Raw genomic sequence first — 24,724 nt, 5'->3', positions numbered from 1 at the left:
GGATGGGGCTTTTGGAGAAAACAATTTCTAAATAACCAAATAGTTTCAGATCCTTTCATCTTTATGTACAAATATTTTGACAGTTTAAGAATTTCATGCATTAATGTCATAGCTGTTAGTTAGCAATCCTTCCACTTATATTTCTCAAGACATTTGACATCCTGTCACTATTCATATTTTGAAAACTAGGAAAGTGTGTGTAGTAATCATGTCTCACAGTATTTGGAACAATGTATTTATTGAAAATACGTTCAGATCTCTAGCACTTTTGGTTTCTTTATTACAATTTTTTAATTATCCCTTTTGTTATGACATTTTCACAAATACTCTCATTTAGAGAGGTCTGTAGCATTTAACAATTTATCAGAAAATCTGAATATTTTAGTTTTGGAGAGGTATCATGTGGAACTTCAACATATATTTTTTTCAGAAAACTTTGATATAGTGATGTGACACATTCAGTTGTGGCCTGTATGATATGAGATGAAATCGCCCCTATGGTCTCGTTGGTGCCCTTCATGTGACACATGTGCTACATACCTCCTGTGTTTTGCTTCATGTGCACATTCCACATGTTCCACACTGTGTGCATTCACAGCTGTACCACCTAACATACACCAAAGCATGCAGTCTCATGAACTGTTTTTCAACGACATCACTGCCCTGATTTGTGTGCTCACATTCCTGTCGTCCATACTACAGAAACTCAAGTTGTTACATGAACTTTCCCTGGTTGATGTCACTACCTTGTTGACTGCATCATGAGTGCTGGCATTTCTGCTATCTGCACCTCAACACATCATACAACAGCATGGACATTCAGCTAATGATGTTGCTGCTGGGCCTACCGCACCACGAGCTGATTCAGAGGCCATGCTCACACTCTGGTCTGTTCCACTTCACCATCATGGTGTGGGTCTGAAAATGGTCTAAAACAGACTGAAACTGGTAACCTCACATAAAAAGGTTTATTGCAGTTGTGACTGTTTATATTCAATTTTAAATAATAAATGAATGAAATAATAAATGAATGAAATAATAAATGCAGTGGGGAAGCCAGTGGGCATTCTGGTGAGATCCTCTCCTGGAACTGCAGGTTATGTAGCAAGAGTTAGTTGATAGAGGAGCAGGAGCGTAAGATCTGTGCCCTTCAGGTGCAGTTGAAAAATGCACAGGAGGAGCTAGATAGGATGAGGAAGGAGAAGGGGGTTGGGGAATGGGAGCTGGCTGTTGGCAAGAGATCTGCTAGGAGAAGAAGATTTTCAGATAGTTTTACTATTGGTGTTTACAATAGATATGACCAACTGTCAGAGTCTAGTGGAGAGGAATCTCTAGTAGCTGTAGATGGAGGAAGTATGCAGCAGACCTCAGTAGTTACTGTGCCTAGAACAGTTGCAAAGTCGAAGAGGAAGAAGAAGGTTCTGCTGTTAGGTAGTTCTCATGGCAGAGGTGTAGGCCAGCAGTTGCAGGAAGTGCAGGGGAGTGAGTACCAGGTCACCAGCATTGTGAAGCCTAATGCATGGTTGGCTCAGGTGACTGTTAACATAGGGGGGTTATGTAGGGATTTTACTAAAGAGGATCAGGTAGTGATTGTGAGTGGGGCTGGTAATAGCATTGATAGGGATGGGGAGTATAACATAGATGGTGACCTGTAAAAGATAGGCACGCAGACTGGCAACACGAATGTGCATTTCGTGGAACTGTTTCAGCGTCATGATCGGCCTCATCTTAATACAGCCGTCAGGTGTAATAACGTGAGACTTGGGGGTGTGCTGATGACAGAAGGCATGGGTCACATTTCAGTGGTGTCGGTGGAGTCTATCAGCAGGACGGGTTTCACTAGACATGGCCTGCACCTCAACAGGTATGGGAAGGGGAGGTTGGCAAAGCTTATAGGTGACAGCATAGGTGGGGTTGGTGGGATCACTCATGGGAAAATTCCTGCAGTAGTGGGTGTTATAGCTGCACCTTTTTTAGATTGAAGTCAGCTGATAGGTATTCCTGCTTAAGGGAAGTCTCTCTAACAAGGGAATCACTTTTGACAAAGCTTAGGTATCCGATTAATGAGGGAATTAGTATATTTCATCAAAATATACAAGGTATTAGAGATAAAGTTAGTGAACTGCTTATAGATGTTGACTCTGAAATTATTGGTATATCTGAACACTTCTTAAATAAGGAGATAATTCAGAGGCTTCCTTTACCAGGATACTGGTTGGCTGGCTGCTTTTCGAGGAGCTCTTTGCGGTGTGGGGGAGTAGCCATGTAAGTGAAAAATGGCATCGCATTTGATTCAATTGATGTTTCAAAGTACTGCACTGAAAAGGTGTTTGAATGTTGTGCAGGTGTGGTTACATTTAACGGAGCTAAACTTGTAACTGTTGTTATTTATAGATCCCCAGACTCCGATTTCACAACATTTTTGCTAAAGCTAGAGGAAGTTCTTGGTTCACTTTATAGGAAATACAAAAAGTTAGTTATATGTGGTGACTTCAATATTAATTGTATAAGTGATTGTGCAAGGAAGAGGATGCTGGTTGACCTCTTTAATTCATATAATCTTATGCAAACTGTATTCTTTCCAACGAGAGTGAAAGGGAACAGTAGAACAACCATAGACAACATTTTTGTTCATTCCTCATTACTAGAAGGGCATTCTGTTAGCAAAAAGGTGAATGGCCTTTCAGATCATGATGCACACATTTTAACTCTAAAAGATTTTTGTGCTGCAACACGTGTTAAATATAGTCATCAGCTGTTTAGGAAAGCTGATCCAGCTGCTGTAGAGACCTTTGTAAACCTTATCAAGGAACAAGAGTGGCAAGATGTTTATAGCGCTGATACAGTAGACGATAAATATAATGCTTTTCTCCAGACTTTTCTCATGCTCTTTGAAAGTTGCTTTCCGTTAGAACGTTTAAAACAGGGTACTAGAACAAACAGGCAGCCCGGGTGGCTGACTAGAGGGATAAGAATATCTTGTAGAACAAAGTGACAATTATATCAAAAGGTTAGAAACAATCAAAATCTAAATGCAGCAGCCCATTACAAACAGTATTGTAAGGTGCTTAAAAATGTTATTAGGAAGGCAAAAAGTATGTGGTATGCAGATAGAATAGCTAAATCACAGGATAAAATTAAAACCATATGGTCAGTCATAAAGGAAGTTGCTGGTCTGCAGAGACAGGTTGAGGATATAGAATCAGTGCGTAGTGGGAATGTCCGTGTTACTGATAAGTTGCATATATGTACAGTATTTAATAATCACTTTCTGAATATAGCAGGTGAACTAAATAGAAACCTAGTCCCAACAGGGAATCATATAGCGCTCTTAGAAAAAAGTGTTCTGAGACTGTTACCTGAAATGCTCCTCCTTGATACTGACAAGAGGGAGATTGAGTTAATAATTAAATCACTAAAGACCAAGAACTCTCATGGATATGACGGGGTATCTAGCAGAATACTGAAGTATTGTTCTATGTATGTTAGGCCAGTTCTCAGCCATATCTGTAACTTTTCCTTTAGGATTGGTCAGTTTCCTGACTGATTAAAGTACTCAGTAGTGAACCCACTTTATAAAAAGGGAGACATTGATAGTGTTGACAATTTTAAACCTATTTCTATGCCATCGGTGTTTGCTAAAGTTATCGAGAAGGTTGTATATACAAGGTTACTGTAGCATTTAAATTCACATAATTTGCTGTCAAATGTTCAGTTTGGTTTTAGAAATGGTTTAACAACAGAAAATTCTATATTCTCTTTTCTCTGTGAGGTTTTGGATGGATTAAATAAAAGGTTGCGAACGCTAGATGTTTTCTTTGATTTAACGAAGGCTTTTGACTGTGTTGACCACAAAATATTACTGCAGAAGTTGGACCATTATGGAGTAAGGGGAGTAGCTTATAATTGGTTCGCCTCTTACTTTAAGAACAGAAAGCAGAAGGTAATTCTCCGCAATATTGAGAGTGGTAGTGATGTTCAGTCCCAATGGGGCACTGTTAAGTGGGGCGTTCCCCAAGGGTTGGTGCTGGGGCCATTGCTGTTTCTTATTTACATAAATGATATGCCTTCTAGTATTACAGGTGATTCAAAAATATTTCTGTTTGCTGATGACACCAGCTTGATAGTGAAGGATATTGTGTGTAATATTGAAACAGTAACAAATAATCTAGTTCATGAAATAAGTTCGTGGCTTGTGGAAAATAATTTGATGCTAAATCACAGTAAGACTCAGTTGTTACAGTTTATAACTCACAATTCAACAAGAACCAATATTTTGATCAGACAGAATGGGCATATTATAAGCAAGACGGAACAGTTCAAATTCCTAGGCGTTCAAATAGATAGTAAGCTGTTGTGGAAAGCCCATGTCCGGGATCTTGTTCAGAAGCTAAATGCTGCTTTATTTACCATTAGAACAGTATCTGAAATAAGTGACACTTCAACACAAAAAGTAGTCTACTTCGCATATTTTCATACGCTTATGTCGTATGGTATTATTTTTTGGGGTAATTCTTCTGATTCAAAAAGGGTATTTTTGGCTCAAAAATGGGCTGTTCGAGCTATATGTGGTGTAAGTTCGAGAACCTCTTGTCGACCCCTATTCAAAAATCTGGGAATTCTGACATTGCCCTCACAGTATATATTTTCTTTAATGTCGTTTGTTGTTAGCAATATTAGCCTATTCCCAAGAGTTAGCAGCTTTCACTCAGTTAATACTAGGCAGAAATCAAATCTGCATGTAGAATGCACTTCCTTGACTCTTGTGCAGAAAGGAGTGCAGTATTGTGCTGCATCCATTTTCAATAAGCTACCACAAGAACTCAAAAATCTTAGCAGTAGCCCAAACTCTTTTAAGTCTAAACTGAAGAGTTTCCTCATGGCTCACTCCTTCTATTCTGTCAAGGAGCTCCTGGAAGAGCTAAAAAATTAAGCAAATTCCAGTGTTACATTGTTGATTTTCTTCATTTAAACTTACGATTTGTCACCTGAAGATGTTGTTTTTTTTATATTTCATTTTATCTGTTTCTAATATTGTGTTATAATTTCATGTATTGACTCGTTCCATGACCATGGAGACTTCTCCTTAATTTGGTCCCACGGAACAATAAATAAATAAATAAAATAAATAAAACCACTGTACTCCAGAGAGACATGTGCTCAAACATTACTCCACAAAATATTTCACTTCCTGGAGGCCAGAACCATATCAATGAACTTGGCAGCACTGAATTATGCCTCTAGCAGTTAAAATTTTGGCAGTGCATTTCCTTTGGTGCAAAAAATTTCACTATAGTTTTTGACATATTGGACTGTACCACCCCATTGTAAGTGTTAAGCCAATAAAATGCAGTCTTTGATATGCCTTATCCACAGCATTTTCTGTGTGACTGTTCAATTTAAGTTGTTCCATAATTGTAATTCCTAGGTATTTAGCTGAATTGACAACCATTAGATTTTTGTGGTTTAATATGTAACCAGAATTTATTGAATATCTTTTAGTACTCATGTGAATGGCCTCTCAGTTTTCCTTATTTAGAGTCAGCTGCCACTTTTTGCATCATACGGATATGTGTCTATAGTCTGATTAAAATTACTTGATATTTTATTTATTTATTTTATTATTTTATTTTATTTATCCATCTGTAGACAATAAATACTGTATGGATGTTGTTCAGATGTACATGTAGTTGACAGTTCATGTGTTGGAGCTGCATTTTTCCAACCAGAGAACTCAAATACCATATGCAAACTGTTCACCATTGCCAAACTGCCATAACAAATGGTAAGTTCACCTCAATTGTTTGGCTAGTGCTGTGTATGAAATGTGCATGATTCAATACTGTGGCAGCTTTCATATCTCAGGATTCTTGATCCCTACAGACTACACTAGCATAAGATCCTTTCTGCAGAGTTGTACAGTTACACACTCTCCAAAATGCTCTCACTACAGTGGGTACCCTAAGTGGTATGAATGTCATTCCCCCACCACCGGAATTGGTCCCAATGAGTTTCTGCCCAGGAATTCTCATTACTGTGTGAGGCTCATCATTCTTGCAAGAGTGCAAGTGATGTTCTGCAGCTTTAGATAGAATTTCATTGTTTGGCCGAATATAACTGCTTTGAGATAGGGTCTGAACACCATGACCTCAAGTGAACTTTTCTGTATGTTGGTCTTGTGTTGCTCTGCAGTAACTGAAGTCTGATCCACGAACAATGGCAATTTGTGCATGTTGATACAAGGATGGAGATAGCATTGTCGATGATTCCAAGAGACCGTTGTGGTACGTGGTTGCGCATACTTTTCTCTTGATGAAAGTGTTTCTGCTTATGCAGAATTTATCATTTACCACCACAATCAGGGATGACAACTCACAACAAATGAAACTGAAATTCAGTAAACAACTGGCTATGATCATGTTTAATGTTCATGTTAGTTCAGAATATGACTGAACACTCATTGGCTGTTGTAGAATATGTGATGTAGGTGCACAGAACAAGCCTAAACTTAACTGCAATCATTCATGTCTCCAACTGCCATCGTTCATGACTCCAACTATAGTTTAGGGTGCACCCAGCTTTCTGACCCAGAACCAGATACTTTTTCCTGCATTTATAGCCCATATGTTGCAGGCCCTTTCTGCCATTTCTACTCACTTTGGAGAGTCTATATTTTAGCTCTGATGGGCCCTTAGGTATTAAGTTTACAGCACCTCAGACCACCACATTAATAAGTGTATTTTCCATGCCAGTACCCGAGTTGTTTCTCAGTGGGGCCAGAATAATTGCGTGCTTTGTTCACACATTTCTATAGGCACTGTCTGTCACCAGTAAACAATAATTGGTAGTCTGTTATTCCACCCCAGCCATTGCAGCCAAGGAATTCATTGATGACTTGCTTACTATAGTTGTGTGGTATCTAACCATTTTACAGAGAGCTTTCCCACATGGAAGCATCTGATATTTGTGTTAGTTGTACAAACATTCATGTGGACTTATCAGTTGACTGTAAATGCTTTGTTCAAATTGTTTTTCATGAATGCTATTAAAATGTTACTATCAATTAATTTTTTTAAAGTTAAAGTACTCATTGTAACTGGTGATCTGTCACAGCAGAAATCCTGGAAAACAGTGACTGTAGGTTTTAACTATAAAGTTAAAACAATATTTAATCCAGTAAAATATTTCAGCTGAATATTTCTTACAATCTCAAAGTAAATAGAAGCATCTTGACAAATCTGAAATATGTTGTAACATACTTGCAACAATTAAATGAATTATGCTCAACAAGCTACATGCTTTCTCTCCAAATACACACAAAATTCTGACTCCCTATGCCAATATTGCTGTAACTATTTATACTTTCTTAACAATCCCAAACAATCCTCATCATTGTTTAAAATGATTTTTTAATTAATTTACAATTAAAATTAACATATAAAAACTGAAAATACATATATAAAGTTATGTTTGCTCCAGAACTGCAAGTACAATTCTATATTAGTTTGTGTCCGTTATTTTATTCGAGTATAACTTCTCAAATATGAAATTACTGTAATGCATTTCATATTTTATTAATTACTAGAGGTTCTCTTCATCAAAAATTTTCCCACCATTTACAGATCTTGTACACATTAGTGTAATTAAGATTCCATAATTATTTTCTTTGTAACTTTTCCACAAGTACATATTTGCATACAACTCTATGTCAGAAATTACTGTTTTGGGTTAAAATTTAGGTGTTTAAATGGGTTTTAATTAGACTGTTATGTTTCAACAACCCCCAAAAGGATTTGTTCAACTGAAAGTTGAACAAAATGTTTTTTGACAGATATACATAACAGTACTCATTTTACAATCAATTAGATCAATAAACAATTTGCAAAAGATCTGAGCAACCAAATATGTAAAATTATCATAAATTATTTTGTATCAGATTCAACTAGATTAAACAAAATATTAATTAATAGCACAAAGAAAGAACAGTTAATTCGCAGAATTTGTGTGCTACTTGTATTGCAACATGAATATGAGGTAAATCTACTTCAATCAGAAAGTTATCTATTGGAAGTTAGCTGAATTGGCCTTGTTTCTGTATATTTATGTCTGTCATTAGATCCTCCAGATTCTTCTGAGTGCAATGGAGGTACTGGTGTGTGTAACTCTTTCTCAATATTGGCGATGCATTATGCATTAGTATCGGATACTACAATACTCAAAGTGCATATTAGTTTGTATTTAACCACCTCATTTCGTTGGCAAGTACACCTAGTATTAGACCATAATTTAAAAAAGTGTTCAGTTACCTTTATGTGCAATGAAGAGCACAGAACCAAAGTACACTGTATATCTCTGCTCATCGGAAATTCTTCGTTGCAAATTCCTGAAATGTGGCTCATACTCCACTCCTTATGACCATCATATATTTTGTAATTAATTGTTTTGAATAGAGTACTTCAGTTCAGAAAAATTCCAACTGTTCATACTTAAACGTTTCCTGTCTTAAATCTCATATTCGAATTTTAACTCATTCTTTGATAACATATCACTAAAATGATACTAGTACAAAATTTTTCAACTGCTATGGCACTATTCTCTGCAATTTATATTGAAATTTTCATATAGTATTGAATAACAAAATATATTATTATCATATAGTACGATTAAATTCTTGGAGTATAGTTCCTAAACTGTTAGCATAATTTATCCAACATGCAAGGAAAGAAATGTCTGACCAATGTCCAAGCTTTCCATTTTTCATTTGTCAAGACATTTCTGATGCTTCATTTCGTCTTTACAAAACATATAACGATTATTTTTTATTAATATTTACGCAATTAGAATGATTGTCTCTTCTTTCACAGTATGTATTAACATATAGTGGTGTCATACTCCACAAGTCATGAAATATAGTTATGTGATAGAGAGTAATGTAAGTGGGACATTCCTCATGATATTTAAAAAACATTATACGTGGTAGTCCAGAGTATAGTATGTGAGCCATTCCTCAGAATTATTAACAACATTACAGAGCATACTTGCATACAAAAAAGTGTTCACATTATGAGAAGTACTTTCTCATGCATTAATATGTTTGCTGAACACCATAAAGTAAAGTACAAAAAAAAAAAAAAAAAAAAAAAAAAAAAAAAAAAAAAAAAAAAAAAAAAAAAAAAAAAATCACATTTTCAAAATTAAACAGAAGGCAATCCTGAGATATAAAATTTTAGGTTCCTAAAATGTTAGCTAAGTGTCATGTTCTCCTTCCAATAGCCAAAGCATATGTGAAGAGCTGTTTCAAGTTCAAGGCTATATTTCATGTGTTTATAATGTCACAAAAGTATATATAAAGCAAAGGTAAAAGATATATTTTTTTTTCAAGCTCCAGTATATATAAATAAATAGTTGTTAGCAGAGTGATGGGAATAATAATAGTCAAGATATTGTTGTTAATAATCGCTGGGGTGTGCTGTACACCACAATAAAGCAGTTTACCACTTGGACAGTGAATGATTACAGAAAATTAGATAGCATGTGTCAGCACATCATGGTATAATATATGACAATACATTGCTACTTCTAAGTTTGTTCTCATAAGTTATAGATCTAATTAAAGTAAATATTTTTCTCTCAAAAGGAAAAGAGCATTGATAATGAGTGGTTACTAAGAACCATGTTGCATGTAAAAGTACCGTATTTACTCGAATCTAAGCCGCACTTTTTTTCCGGTTTTTGTAATCCAAAAAACCACCTGCGGCTTAGAATCGAGTGCAAAGTACGCGGAAGTTCTGAAAAATGTTGGTAGGTGCCGCCACAACTAACTTCTGTCATCGAATATATGTAGCGCTACGCAGGCATGCTTCGCAGGCACAAAGACAAATACTGGCACCGAAACCTCTGTGTCAGTAAATAAATAAAAAAAAGGTGGAAGACGAGCTTTTTTTTTCTCCGCCCCGAGTTTCGACCACTGCATTTTCATACATTATCCAACGAAGTAAATACAAATTCCGTATTGTTCCTCTTCGAACGTAGCAGCATTTCAATGTACTACAAAAATCCGACTGGCAAGACTGTTTGGGATATTTGTCAATATGGCCAACTCTGCTTTCTGAATTTTTTCCTAACTTTGAGAAGAAATGGTTGCTAATAGGAACTTTTATGAATTGTGAATCACATACAGTATTCTCTTCACCATAAGAATAATACGAATATAAACATTTTGCCATGTATTCTTTCGTGTTTGCTGCTATCTCATTTAAATCCTGTCCACCTAATAAACTATGAAACTAGAGTGAGACAGCAGCAGACGCGGAAGAATATACATACCATGTCATGTTTATATTCGTATTATTCTTATGCCTAATAGTGACACAGTCAGAAATGAAGCATGGCTATTGACTAGATTTTTAAATCTAAGATGACTCTAATTTCTGTGCATAATGTAATGTACTAAAGAGGCGTCTGCGAAGATTTTCAAATGGAAAAAATTTTCGCTAAATTCTCGTTCAGAACATCTTCTATCATATGCAATCTATTATTTGGTTCTTGTTGATCATTATCAAAGAAAGCAGCAGTGTAAGTAGCAACGAATAGCAGTCTCTTGCCATTGTTTCGCTAATTAGACGATTCCTCTCTTTGTTTTTTTTTTATTGTAAGCGGCGGTAGCGTGCACAAAAGCAAGCCATGCCGCGAGCGGCGACAGGCCAAAAACCCTCATTTTCAGAATGCGACAAACAATGCATGACACTGTACAGTAATACATTTTCAGCTTTGAGTGACGGAAACACCTATAGCAAAGAGAACTGCACTTGTCAGATCAAAGAAAAATAAGCAATCAATTCAAACCAGACGAAGCACGTGAAAAAGGAAGGGTACCCGTATAAATACGGATGGAGCGCCTAACGCATAACGACGACTACCTGGTAAAGCTTAACTGCTAAGCTTACGACTCAAACCAAACTACTACAGCTGACCAACTTTGTTTCGATTTGGAAGTACGGCCTAAAACTTTTCTCTCCCCTTGAATTTTGAGTCTCAGATTTCGGGTGCGGCTTAGATTCGGGAAAATTTTTTTCCTCGATTTCGAGTCTCATTTTTCAGATGCGGCTTAGATTCGAGTGCGGCTTAAATTCGAGTAAATACGGTATATCATTGTATTAAGTATAGGTGGAAGATATTACAAGCAGCAGCGCATACAGATAAACTCTGGTAAACTTGAGAATACATTGACAATGGGTGATCAAAAAGAATTATATTGCATGTAACAGTATATCATTATATTAAGTCTAGATAGATCAGATTAAACAAAATGACTGTAGTGTGCATCATATCAAGTGAAAGTGATTGTCAAGCAACTTACTAGAAACAGTAATTGTTCGTCTTCCAGACATTGAGTTTCATGGAAAAATTAAGTCAGTTTTCAACTGTTGAACTACATCAAGACGTTATGAATGTACCATTTGCAGGCTCAAAAGCCCTTACTTATTTATAAGTCAAACTTGGACTTCAGAGTAACTGAATTGGCAGAACATTTCAGGTCAGGAAACCACAAAGATGGGTAGAAGGGTCTGCCCATAACAACTGTCAAAGGGATCATGTTCTCATAGCTTAGATGTAGTCATTCCAAATTTTCACCCTTTTTCAGTGGTAACTGTGAGTCAATATGGTCACACGTAACTGTAGAGTTCAATTTACATTGGTAAATTGAGTAGCAGCAGGTTACTTCCAAAACACATACTGCTCAACAACTAGTTGACAGATTTCTTATTGATCATCACCACATTTGACATAATGCAGGATCATAAGATCCAACAGCTCAGAAAACTGGGCATAGGTAAAGTAAATTCCAACATGGGTTAAGGCAAAGGGTGAAGTACCACTGGTTACATATGAATAGATCAAAAATTAGGAGTAAAATGCTTAGTTCAGCCATTCTAAAGGTATGATAAATATATATTTCCTCATCAGTTATGTATTAATGACTCTACTACACTTCAATTGAAAGTAGATATTTGCAAGAACCATAACCATACGATGAATGCAAATCCTCAATCTTTAGTTTTTCCTTTGCTACTCATTACGTAAGAATCATTAGTGGTCAACAGAGTATTTTCAATAAAATAATGGAAAGAGAAATTTAACCAGTTTTAATTAAGAATCAGATTGTAAGCTAACACTTGTCTACGGAGATCTCAGGTTACAATACTTAGAAACCTTATCATATAATAGAGGGAAACATTCCACGTGGGAAAAATATATCTGAAAACAAAGATGCTGTAACTTACCAAATGAAAGTGTTGGTATATTGATAGAGACAATAACAAACACAAACACACACACAAATTTAAACCTTTCACAACCCACAGTTGCTTCATCAGGAAAGAGGGAAGGAGAGGGAAAGAGGCGGAAGTACGGAGGCAAAGATGTTGTTGAATGACAGGTGAGGTATGAACAGCGGCAACTGAAATTAGTGGAGGTTGAGGCTAAAAAAAATGGTTCAAATGGCTCTGAGCACTGTGGGACTTAACGTCTGAGGTCATCAGTCCCCTGGAACTTAGAACTACTTAAACCTAACTAACCTAAGGACATCACACACATCCATGCCCGAGGTAGGATTCAAACCTGCAACCATAGCAGTTGCACGGTTCCAGACTGAAGCACCTAGAACTGCTCAGCCACACTGGCCAGCGGAGGTTGAGGCCTGGTGGATAACGGGAAGAGAGGATATATTGAAGGGCAAGTTCCCATCTCTAGAGTTCTGATAGGCTGGTGTCGGTGGGAAGTATCCAGATAACCCGGATGATGTAACACTGCACCAAGATGTGCTGGCTGTGCACCAAGACATGTTTAGCCACAGGGTGATCCTCATTACCAACAAACACTGTCTGCCTGTGTCCATTCATGCAAATGGGCAGTTTGTTGCTGGTCATTCCCAAATAGAAAGCTTCATAGTGTAGGCAGGTCAGTTGGTAAATCACGTGGGTGCTTTCACATGTGGCTCTGACTTTGATCGTGTGCACCTTCTGGGTTACAGGACTGGAATAGGTGGTGGTGGGAAGGTGCGTGGGATAGGTTTTACACCGGGTGTGGTTACAAGGGTAGGAGCCAGAGAGTAGGGAAGGTGATTTGGGGAGCATCCTCCTACAGGCCAACCGCAAATTAGAACAGCATGCCACCCTCCACATCAAAAAACTATCCAATCTCCTGGTTTCCCACCTCTGGAAAGGCAACTCACTCACCCTCCACAACCTTTCCAGCAAACCTCCTCTCATTGCACACAGACCCAGTCTCTCCCATCTACTCAATCTCCCACTTCCAGCTCCACTCCCCCCCAAAACCTCAAAATTCTAGTCAACACAATCTGGAACCACAACACCCCAATTCAGTAGTTAACCATTCCTCCAAACCTCTCACCCAATCCGAAACCTCTGTCCTATACAAAAGCCTCACCTTCAGCCCTACTCCCAGATTCAACCGAACAGCCCTCGTCAAAGATTTACAGTCTCACACTCGTACTCTCTGCTGGAAATATCACTTTCCCATGAAGAAAAATAATCCTAATCCCTAATCCTATTCCTAATGATCCAACTCCCCAAGACACTATCCAAATTGAACCCTGCCTGGAACAGTTGTGTCCACCGTCGCAGTGGGACCCACCTCCTCTTCTTTAAAATCACCCTCTCCAAACCTTCCAGGAATTTCTCAATTCCAGCCTTGCCCATCAATCCTTCTTGAAAAGCCTTAATCCTACTCCCAACATTACCACAGCTGAAGCACTGGCTATCCGTGATCTGAAGGTTGAACGATCCATCATCGTTCTTCCGGCGGACAAGTGTTCCACGGCCGTGGTACTCGATCGCTGGGAGTATGTGGCTGAGGGACTGCGTCAGATTTCAGACAACACTACATACAAAGTTTGCTGAGGTAATCCCATTCCTGATGTTCAAGAGGAGCTTCAATGAATCCTCAGAACCTCAGACCCCATACAAAACCTTTCACCTGACTCCATCAACCTCCTGACCCCACTGAGACCCCGCACCCCTACCTTCTACTTACTTCCTAAAATTAACAAATCCAATCATTGTGGCCACCCCATTGCAGCTGGTTACCAAGCCCCCACAGAACGTATCTCTACCTACATAGATCAACACCTTCAACACATTACATGCAGTCTCCCATCCTTCATCAAAGACACCAACCATTTACTCGAATGCCTGGAATCCTTACCCAGTCTGTTACCCCCAGAAACCATCCTTGTAACCATTGATGCCACTTACTTTTACACAAATATCCCACACATCCAGGGCCTCGCTGCGATGAAGCACTTCCTTTCACGCTGATCACCTGCCACCCTACCTAAAACCTCTTTCCTCATTACCTTAACCAGCTTCATCCTAACTCACAACTTCTTCACTATGAAAGGCCAGACATACCAACAATTAAAGGGAACAGCCATTGGTACCAGGAATGCCCCCTCATACGCCAACCTATTTATGTGTCGCTTAGAGGAGAGGGTAAGGAGTCATTCCAATCCCGGGAGTGGAAAGACTTACCTTAGGAGGGAAAAGGACAGGTATACACTCGCACACACACACACACACACACACACACACACACACACACACACACACACACACACACACACACATATATCCATCCACACATATACAGACACAAGCAGACATATGTAAAAGCAAAGATGTTGGACGGAGATGTCAGTCGAGGTGGAAGTACAGAGGCAATGATGATGTTGTCGAATGACAAGTGATGTACGAGGGGCGGCAACTTGAAATTAGCGGAGGTTGAGGCCTGCTGGGTAACGGGAAGAGAGAATATATTGAAGGGCAAGTTCCCATCTCCGAGTTCTGATGGGTTGGTGTCAGTGGGAAGTATCCAGATAACCCAGATGGTGTAACACTGTGCCAAGATGGGCTGGCCATGCACCAAGGCATGTTTACCCACTTGGTGATCCTCATTACCAACAAACACTGACTGCCTGCATCCATTCATGCGAATGGACAGTTTGTTGCTGGTCATTCCCTCATAGAAGGCTTCACAGTGTTGGCAGGACAGCTGGTAAATCACATGGGTGCTTTCACACGTGGCTCAGCCTTTGATCGTGTACACCTTCCGGGTTACAGGACTGGAGTAGGTGGTGGTGGGAGGGTGCATGGGACAGGTTTTACACCGGTGGTGGTTACAAAGGTAGGAACCAGAGGGTAGGGACGGTGGTTTGGGGATTTCATAGGGATGAACCAAGAGGTAACGAGGGTTAGGTGGATGGTGGAAAGACACTCTTGGTGGAGTTGGGAGGATTTCATGAAGGATGGATCTCATTTCAGGGCAAGATTTGAGGAAGTCGTATTCCTGCTGGAGAGCCACATTCAGAGTCTGATCCAGTCCCGGAAAGTATCCTGTCACAAGTGGGGCACTTTTGGGGTTCTTCTGTGGGAGGTTAGTTCTAACAACTTTCGTTTTATTTCCATTCCCATTTTTCCCACATAACCGATCATTTTTTTTAGCAGCTTCCCACAATCTTAACGAAAAATGGTTCATATGGTCTCAGTTTTAACTTATACATTTAATCTTTCACCCTGCCTGCCTTGTCACTGAAAACACTATTATATTTCCATAGGGATCCTTTCAAGTCACTTTTTTTCATCACTACTTAAACTGTTTGCTGAGTTAAGTTTGTCCAGTACTAATTGAGAAAAGTCTTCACTAACCATCTTGTTATCAAAATACCCATTATCTTCATATAAATAGTTTGTGTCATCAAATACTTCCACTTCTCTTAAGTTATTGCTGCAGTTCTCATCAAATATTATGTATAATTTAGTTTCACCATGAACACCAGATTTTGGATCAATAAAATTTAGCTTCATATTTAACCAATCAAACCTAGCATTAACTTTCAGTGTCCAGTCCATCCCTAACAACATGAGTTCATTCAACCCAGTTATTACTAGACATACTTGTTCAAATACAACATTACTGACAGTAAATGAAATTAATACTTATTCAATCTGTATATTGAGCCAGCAGTAAATGAAACAATAGAAAAATTTGGAGTAGGAATTAAAATCCATGGAGAAGAAAAAAAAAAGTTTGAGGTTCGCCAATGACATTGTAATTCTGTCAGAGACAGCAAAAGACCTGGAAGAGCGGTTGAATGGAATGGACAGTGTCTTGAAAGGAGGATATAAGATGAACATAAACAAAAGCAAAATGAGGATAATGGAATGTAGTCAAATTAAATAGGGTGATGCTGAGTGAATTAGATTAGGAAATGAGACACTTAAAGCAGTAAATGAGTTTTTCTATTTGGGTAGCAAAAAAACTGATGGTGGTCAAAGTAGAGATGATATAAAATGTAGACTGGCAGTCGCAAGGAAAGCATTTCTGAAGAAGAGAAATTTGTTAACATCAAGTTTAGATTTAAGTGTCAGGAAGTTGTACCTGAAAGTATTTGTGTGGAGTGTAGCCATGTATTGAAGTGAAACTTGGATGATAAATAGTTTAGACAAGAAGAGAATAGAAGCTTTCGAAATGTAGTGCTACAGAAGAATGCTGAAGATTAGATGGGTAGATCACATAACTAATGAGGAGGTATTGAATAGAATTGGGGAGAAGAGAAATTTGTGTCACAAGTTGACTAGAAGAAGGGACTGGTTGAAAGGACATGTTCTGAGGCATCAAGTGATCATCAATTTAGTATTGGAGGGCAGCGTGGAGGGTAAAATTCATAGAGGGAGACCAAGAGATGAATACACTAAGCAGATTCAGAAGGATGTAGGTTGCAGTAGGTACTGGGAGTTGGAGAAGCTTGCACAGTATACAGTAGCATGGAGAGCTGCATCAAACCAGTCTCTGGACTGAAGACCACAACAACAACAGCATATGACCCTTGCTTTCCTCCACATCTTTTTCAGACAACATTGAAAATTCATCATCACAAAATAAGCTAAGTAAACCATACTCGTAGTATCATCATAATTGTTGCTATTGGTAAACAAACATCTCTCATCAAAGAAGTTAGTCAAGTCGTCTGTACTAAGATAAAATTTATTTTCTACTTTGCTAGTATCTTCACCCATGTCTATCAGCATGAACCTCCAAAATGCCTTATCAAAATCAACTCTGTTTATCTGGTAATTATTGTCTCTATTGTGGTGTCTGTGACCTGAATTTCACCTTCCTTTCCTACCTCTAGGCTGATTTATGTAAATGTTCTTCACCTCAAACTGACAGATTTGCAATGCGTTTTTTATGTACAATTTTAAAATTGAAATATTCAATTAATGATTTGCAAGTGCACATTGCCCCCCCCCCCCCCCCCCCCCCCCCCATGAACCATGGACCTTGCCGTTGGTGGGGAGGCTTGTGTGCCTCAGCGACACAGATAGCCGTACCGTAGGTGCAACCACAACGGAGGGGTATCTGTTGAGAGGCCAGACAAACATGTGGTTCCTGAAGAGGGGCAGCAGCCTTTTCAGTAGTTGCAAGGGCAACAGTCTGGATGATTGACTGATCTGGCCTTGTAACAATAACCAAAACGGCCTTGCTGTGCTGGTACTGCGAACGGCTGAAAGCAAGGGGAAACTACGGCCGTAATTTTTCCCGAGGGCATGCAGCTTTACTGTATGATTAAATGATGATGGCGTCCTCTTGGGTAAAATATTCCGGAGGTAAAATAGTCCCCCATTCGGATCTCCGGGCGGGAACTACTCAAGAGGATGTCGTTATCAGGAGAAAGAAAACTGGCGTTCTACGGATCGGAGCGTGGAATGTCAGATCCCTTAATCGGGCAGGTAGGTTATAAAATTTAAAAAGGGAAATGGATAGGTTAAAGTTAGATATAGTGGGAATTAGTGAAGTTCGGTGGCAGGAGGAACAAGACTTCTGGCCAGGTGACTACAGGGTTATAAACACAAAGTCAAATAGAGGTAATGCAGGAGTAGGTTTAATAATGAATAGGAAAATAGGAATGCGGGTAAGCTACTACAAACAGCATAGTGAATGCATTATTGTGGCCAAGATAGATACGAAGCCCACACCTACTACAGTAGTACAAGTTTATATGCCAACTAGCTCTGCAGATGACGAAGAAATTGAAGAAATGTATGATGAAATAAAAGAAATTATTCAGATAGTGAAGGGAGACAAAAATTTAATAGTCATGGGTGACTGGAATTAGAGTGCAGGAAAAGGGAGAGAAGGAAACGTAGTAGGTGAATATGGATTGGGGCTAAGAAATGAAAGAGGAAGCTGCCTGGTAGAATTTTGCACAGAGCACAACTTAATCATAGCTAACACTTGGTTTAAGAATCATGATAGAAGATTGTATACATGGAAGAACCCTGGAGATACTAAAAGGTATCAGATAGATTATGTAATGGTAAGACAGAGATTTAGGAACCAGGTTTTAAATTGTAAGACATTTCCAGGGGCAGATGTGGACTCTGACCACAATTTATTGGTTATGACCTGTAGATTAAAACTGAAGAAACTGCAAAAAGGTGGGAATTTAAGGAGATGGGACCTGGATAAACTGAAAGAACCGGAGGTTGTAGAGAGTTTCAGGGAGAGCATGAGGGAACAATTGACAGGAATGGGGGAAAGAAATACAGTAGAAGAAGAATGGGTAGCTTTGAGGGATGAAGTAGTGAAGGCAGCAGAGGATCAAGTAGGTAAAAAGAAGAGGGCTAGTAGAAAGCCTTGGGTAACAGAAGAAATATTGAATTTAATTGATGAAAGGAGAAAATATAAAAATGCAGTAAGTGAAGCAGGCAAAAAGGAATACAAATGTCTCAAAAATGAGATCGACAGGAAGTGCAAAATGGCTAAGCAGGCATGGCTAGAGGACAAATGTAAGGATGTGGAGGCTTATCTCACTAGGGGTAAGATAGATACTGCCTACAGGAAAATTAAAGAGACCTTTGGAGATAAGAGAACCACTTGTATGAACATCAAGAGCTCAGATGGAAACCCAGTTCTAAGCAAAGAAGGGAAAGCAGAAAGGTGGAAGGAGTATATAGAGGGTCTATACAAGGGCGATGCACTTGAGGACAATATTATGGAAATGGAAGAGGATGTAGATGAAGATGAAATGGGAGATACGATACTGCGTGAAGAGTTTGACAGAGCACTGAAGGACCTGAGCCGAAACAAGGCCCCCGGAGTAGACAACATTCCATTGGAACTACTGACGGCCTGGGGAGAGCCAGTCCTGACAAAACTCTACCATCTGGTGAGCAAGATGTATGAAACAGGCGAAATACCCTCAGACTTGCAGAAGAATATAATAATTCCAATCCCAAAGAAAGCAGGTGTTGACAGATGTGAAAATTACTGAACAATCAGTTTAATAAGCCACAGCTGCAAAATACTAACACGAATTCTTTACAGACGAATGGAAAAACTAGTAGAAGCCGACCTCGGGGAAGATCAGTTTGGATTCCGTAGAAATACTGGAACACGTGAGGCAATACTGACCTTACGACTTATCTTAGAAGAAAGATTAAGGAAAGGCAAACCTACGTTCCTAGCATTTGTAGACTTAGAGAAAGCTTTTGACAATGTTGACTGGAATACTCTCTTTCAAATTCTGAAGGTGGCAGGGGTAAAATACAGGGAGCGAAAGACTATTTACAATTTGTATAGAAACCAGATGGCAGTTATAAGAGTCGAGGGGCATGAAAGAGAAGCAGTGGTTGGGAAGGGAGTAAGACAGGGTTGTAGCCTCTCCCCGATGCTATTCAATCTGTATATTGAGCAAGCAGTAAAGGAAACAAAAGAAAAATTCAGAGTAGGTATTAAAATCCATGGAGAAGAAATAAAAACGTTGAGGTTCGCCGATGACATTGTAATTCTGTCAGAGACAGCAAAGGACTTGGAAGAGCAGTTGAATGGAATGGATAGTGTCTTGAAGGGAGGATATAAGATGAACATCAATAAAAGCAAAACGAGGATAATGGAATGTAGTCGAATTAAGTCGGGTGATATTGAGGGTATTAGACTAGGAAATGAGACACTTAAAGTAGTAAAGGAGTTTTGCTATTTGGGGAGCAAAATAACTGATGATGGTCGAAGTAGAGAGGATATAAAATGTAGACTGGCAATGGCAAGGAAAGCGTTTCTGAAGAAGAGAAATTTGTTAACATAGAGTATAGATTTAAGTGCCAGGAAGTCATTTCTGAAAGTATTTGTATGGAGTGTAGCCATGGATGGAAGCGAAACATGGACGGTAAATAGTTTGGACAAGAAGAGAATAGAAGCTTTCGAAATGTGGTGCTACAGAAGAATGCTGAAGATTAGATGGGTAGATCACATAACTAATGAGGAAGTGTTGAATAGGATTTGGGGAGAAGAGAAGTTTGTGGCACAACTTGACCAGAAGAAGGGATCGGTTGGTAGGACATGTTCTGAGGCATCAAGGGATCACCAATTTAGTATTGGAGGGCAGCGTGGAGGGTAAAAATCGTAGGGGGAGACCAAGAGATGAATACACTAAGCAGATTCAGAAAGATGTAGGTTGCAGTAGGTACTGGGAGATGAAGAAGCTTGCACAGGATAGAGTAGCATGGAGAGCTGCATCAAACCAGTCTCAGGACTGAAGACCACAACAACAACAACAACAACAGTGCACATTGGTATTTTGTGGTAATCTCTCGGCAAATAAAGAATTGTTAAGTCTTCACATGACACGCGCGTCATAGAGGGCGTTCCAAGACCCTGTCACACCAAGGTCTGCTGTATAGGTGAATGTTATCAGTGGCTTCAGTTATTGTGATCGCTTTTCAGTTTTGGTTACTGATAACTTGATACCAGTGTCTGAGTTTAATTTGTACAGGTATTTTCTTTCCAACAGTTGGTTTATACTCAGGTGTATTTGTGTTTTTTTTTGTTTTTGCTCACTGATCGCTATGTAAAAATTTTTAACTTCCAGCACCGAAGATGACCACTATGTGATCGAAAATTGATTCTGCTATCAATAAAACATCAATATTATGGCCAACACTGACCTTCCTTTTAATGTTAAAATTTTGTTCATATGGGCCAGGCTTGATATTGATCTTACCACACCACCCCCAGCAGTTTTACAGGATCAGGAGGCAGAAGGCTACGCCTGCATCACAGAATTCTTAGTTATGATTGTATCCTAGCACATAGTGTGCCATGTGTTGCCAGACTGATGTAGACTACTATGTGGCTGTCTGCAAGTTGTTTTTTATTTTCTTTTCTTTATTGTTTTAGTCTACTGTGTAGAATCACTGTGCATAATTTATGACAGTTTGTTACATCCCACTCACTGTAACCTTCAGTTCAGTGAGACTACTGTGTTCTATTCCCATGTATCCATTCTTATTGCTATTTAGTTTTACTGTGATAATGTCCCCTGGTTAGTTTTTATATAATTGTGTTCTGTTCCAATAAAGGAACCACAAAATAAAAAGTACTTTACACATCCTATTCATTTTTCCCACTAATGCCTGTACGTGCAAGTGCAGCATAGGCAGCTTATCTGTGCAAGGTTAGTGAGGAATGCATTTCCCACATTTCAAAATGTCTTGGAATTCTGCTGGTTATTTTCTGCTTGTGAAAGGGATGTCACATCTAAGCAAATTTAATCCTGTGTAAAATATGTATTCTGTATTGCAATTTTTTTGTGTAATATATGATATCCAAGAGGATCCATAATTTATGAGCCTATGGAATGATCAATGGATGCAATGTGTCTGTGTTTTGCTGTAATCTCATCTGGAAATGTAATCCATCAGAGCAGTTTTATTTAATCCAGTTTGTAATAACCAGACACTTTTCTCCAATGCATTCTTTTTATGACCTGAACAGGTATATACTAAGTTCTAGAAACCTGAAGGAATGAATATCTGTGCATCTATTGAAGCCTCTTCTTGCATGTTTCTTTAAATACAATCTTTATAACCTTGATTCTTGTTTTTACAGTAGTTATATAATATTTGTACATGATATCTCTATTTCTGATGATTCCATTTATTTAACACTGGTTATTACAGCTTCTGTACTAGCTTACCATCAAACTAGGGCTCTACTTTGTCTCTGGATAAGTAATTTTCTTGTTGTCCAGAGTATCATTCAAAATTAGTTGACATAATGATCAGGTTTTTCTAACAACTGCTCTTCTTTTTCTTTCTAACAGGTTGCAGAACAAAGTGCATTTGAAAAGACTATAACTGTTCATAATTTTAATTCAGTTCCTGTGCAACTACACTTTCTTGATGGATATCCAGGTGTTGCCTTACCATCAGGAACTGTATTTACTGTTCAGCCTGGTGAAATATCAGAATTTGAAATGACTTGTTCTGCTGGTTCTCTTGGAAATTACAAAGGGTTGGTGCAAGCAGAAATACATCTGTTTATTATAATATTTAAGTTGACTTGGGAACTTTACACTTGCATATTTTGTTTCAGTTTGAATAACAAGTGCTTCCCCTCTTATCACAATTAATTACTTTTTATGTAGGAGTTAACATATGTTTAAGGTTCCAGATTTGTTGTGTTATTTGTCAAAGCCTATTACACTACCAAACAAGTAAACACAAGAGTAATTGTGAGGACAGGAATAAATATAAAAATATTGTGAAATATATTGAATACAAAATAACAGAAACAGAGCAGGAAATATTGTTGATATATTATTTTAACATGTGAATGAAGTTTTGAATACAGATCCAAAGATTGTAATTTTTACTGAAATAAATATATAGATCTTTGTTATGGTATTTGTAATCCTATACTGAGATGTTTGAGATATTATGATCTCTTATAGTGTACCAGTAACATTACTACATCACACATGAGTCAAAAAAAAGGACCCCTTCATACCATTAGTAGAAACAAATTTATGGCAATTTATGAATGATATGACACCAGAAGAAAAAATTACTTTTGTATCAATGTGAATGGTTAATGATGCAAATATCATAGATATGAATTGGATAGTTCTTGATAGGTTTAATGGAATTTGCAGCTGGTTACAAAATAAAATAATGTGGAAAGAAAAAAATCAGATATGGATTAGTTTTCAACAACTTTCATCTTGCATCTACATCTATATCTATATCTACATTTACATCTACAGCTATACTCTGTGAATCACTGTAACTGCACAGCAGAGTTATGTCACACTGTGCCAGTTATTAGGTTTTTTTTCCCTTTCCGTTCATGGATGGAGTATGGGAAAAATAATTGTATAAATGCCTCTGGATGTGCTATAATTACTCAGTTCATATCCTCAAGGCACTTACAGGAGCAATGGTTGAGGGTTGTAGTATATTCTTGCAGTCATAATTTAAAGCTAGTTCTTGAAACTTTGTCAGTAGAGTTCCACAGGAGAGCTCCTATCTATCGTCAACATCTCAGTGAAACATTCCCATGGGTTGAACAGACCTGTGACCATTCACGCTGCCCATCTCTATATATGTTCAATATTCCCTGATACACATATTTGATATGGGTCCTACAACCTTGAGTAATAAGAGGCTTGTTCACAAAATTCCAGAACTTTGTCCATGTCTTGGAAGTGCTATGCTTACCTTATACTTTTTGTGCGTGGTCTTTAAAATACCCTCCTCCTCAATTTACTCATTGCTTCCAGTGCTGTTTCCACTATTGAAAGCAGTCTTGGTATGCCTCATGCTGGATTGCACAAAGTGCCATCTGTAATTTTTCTTTTAGCTCATCTATCATTGCAAATCCTCATCTTTTCAATTGGGTTTTCAAGTTTGAAAATGAAAAAAATTCCACATGGCCAGGTCTGGAGAGTACCAAGGATGAGGCAGCACACTGATTTCATGTTTTGTGCAACAGTCGTGCACCAACAGGGATGAATGTGTGAGTGTGTTGTCATGATGCAAGAGCCACGAATTGTGTCTCCTCATTCCAAACCATTTCCTTCTCACATATCCTCACAGTTGTTGCAATGTGCCTTGATAGTACCATTGATTAACAGTTTGTCCCTGTGGCACAAATTCATATTGAACTAATCATTCAAAGTCAAGGAAAACTGTCAATATAGCTTTGATGTTTGACCTGACCAGACCTAACCTGACAAGCTTTTTTTGGTTTTGGAGAACCTTTCTTGACCCAATGTGAAGACTGAACCTTAGTCTCAACATCCCAATTGTAGACCCACATCAAATCATGAGTTATGATTCTTTTAAGGAGAATTCTCATTTGCACAATTCAAACTCTTCGCAGATTGTGAGGCAAAGGTCATTCTGCTCTTGTCTCATAAGCATTGGGGATGAGCTTGGTGGCAATAAGATGCATTCCAAGATGCTGTGTCAAGATTTCAGGCATGATCTGTCTGAAATGATACATTCTACTGGAATCTCTCAGACAGCTAGTCTTTGATTGACACACACAGTTTCGTTACGTTCCTGGGATGAGTGTTGTTGGTGCTTGGTGAAGAGTGTCGTGAATGACGGTCACCTTTAACGTCTATCTGGCCATTTTTAAACCATGTAAACCACTTTTAAAATTGAGTATGGCTTAAGCATGCATCACTAGGTTTTCTGCATCATTTGGTGTGCCTGTGTAATGGTTTTCTTGAGTTTCATGTAAAATTTAATGCAGACATGTTGCTCCTCTAACTCTGCCATCTCGAAATTCTCAACATAACATTTTACTTAGCACTGAACAATAACTAACAGACAAACAACAATGAAACTTCTGGAAGTAA

At 38.4% G+C, this 24,724-nt stretch overlaps 1 protein-coding gene across 1 annotated transcript in view; it reads left to right on the top strand.

Annotated features, from left to right (window-relative positions):
- The window catches only part of LOC126187968 (uncharacterized), a 239,048-nt gene extending 216,812 nt beyond the window's left edge, over positions 1–22,236 (top strand). Inside the window, exon 9 of the mRNA XM_049929354.1 lies at positions 22,181–22,236. Coding sequence (XP_049785311.1) covers positions 22,181–22,203 — 23 coding nt within the window. The 3' untranslated portion in view covers positions 22,204–22,236. The remainder of the gene's footprint in view (positions 1–22,180) is intronic.
- Positions 22,237–24,724: the final 2,488 nt, after the last annotated feature.

Source organism: Schistocerca cancellata, chromosome 5, assembly GCF_023864275.1.
Source record: "Schistocerca cancellata isolate TAMUIC-IGC-003103 chromosome 5, iqSchCanc2.1, whole genome shotgun sequence".
NCBI lineage: Eukaryota > Metazoa > Arthropoda > Insecta > Orthoptera > Acrididae > Schistocerca > Schistocerca cancellata.
This window is presented reverse-complemented; position numbering and strand designations above follow the sequence as displayed.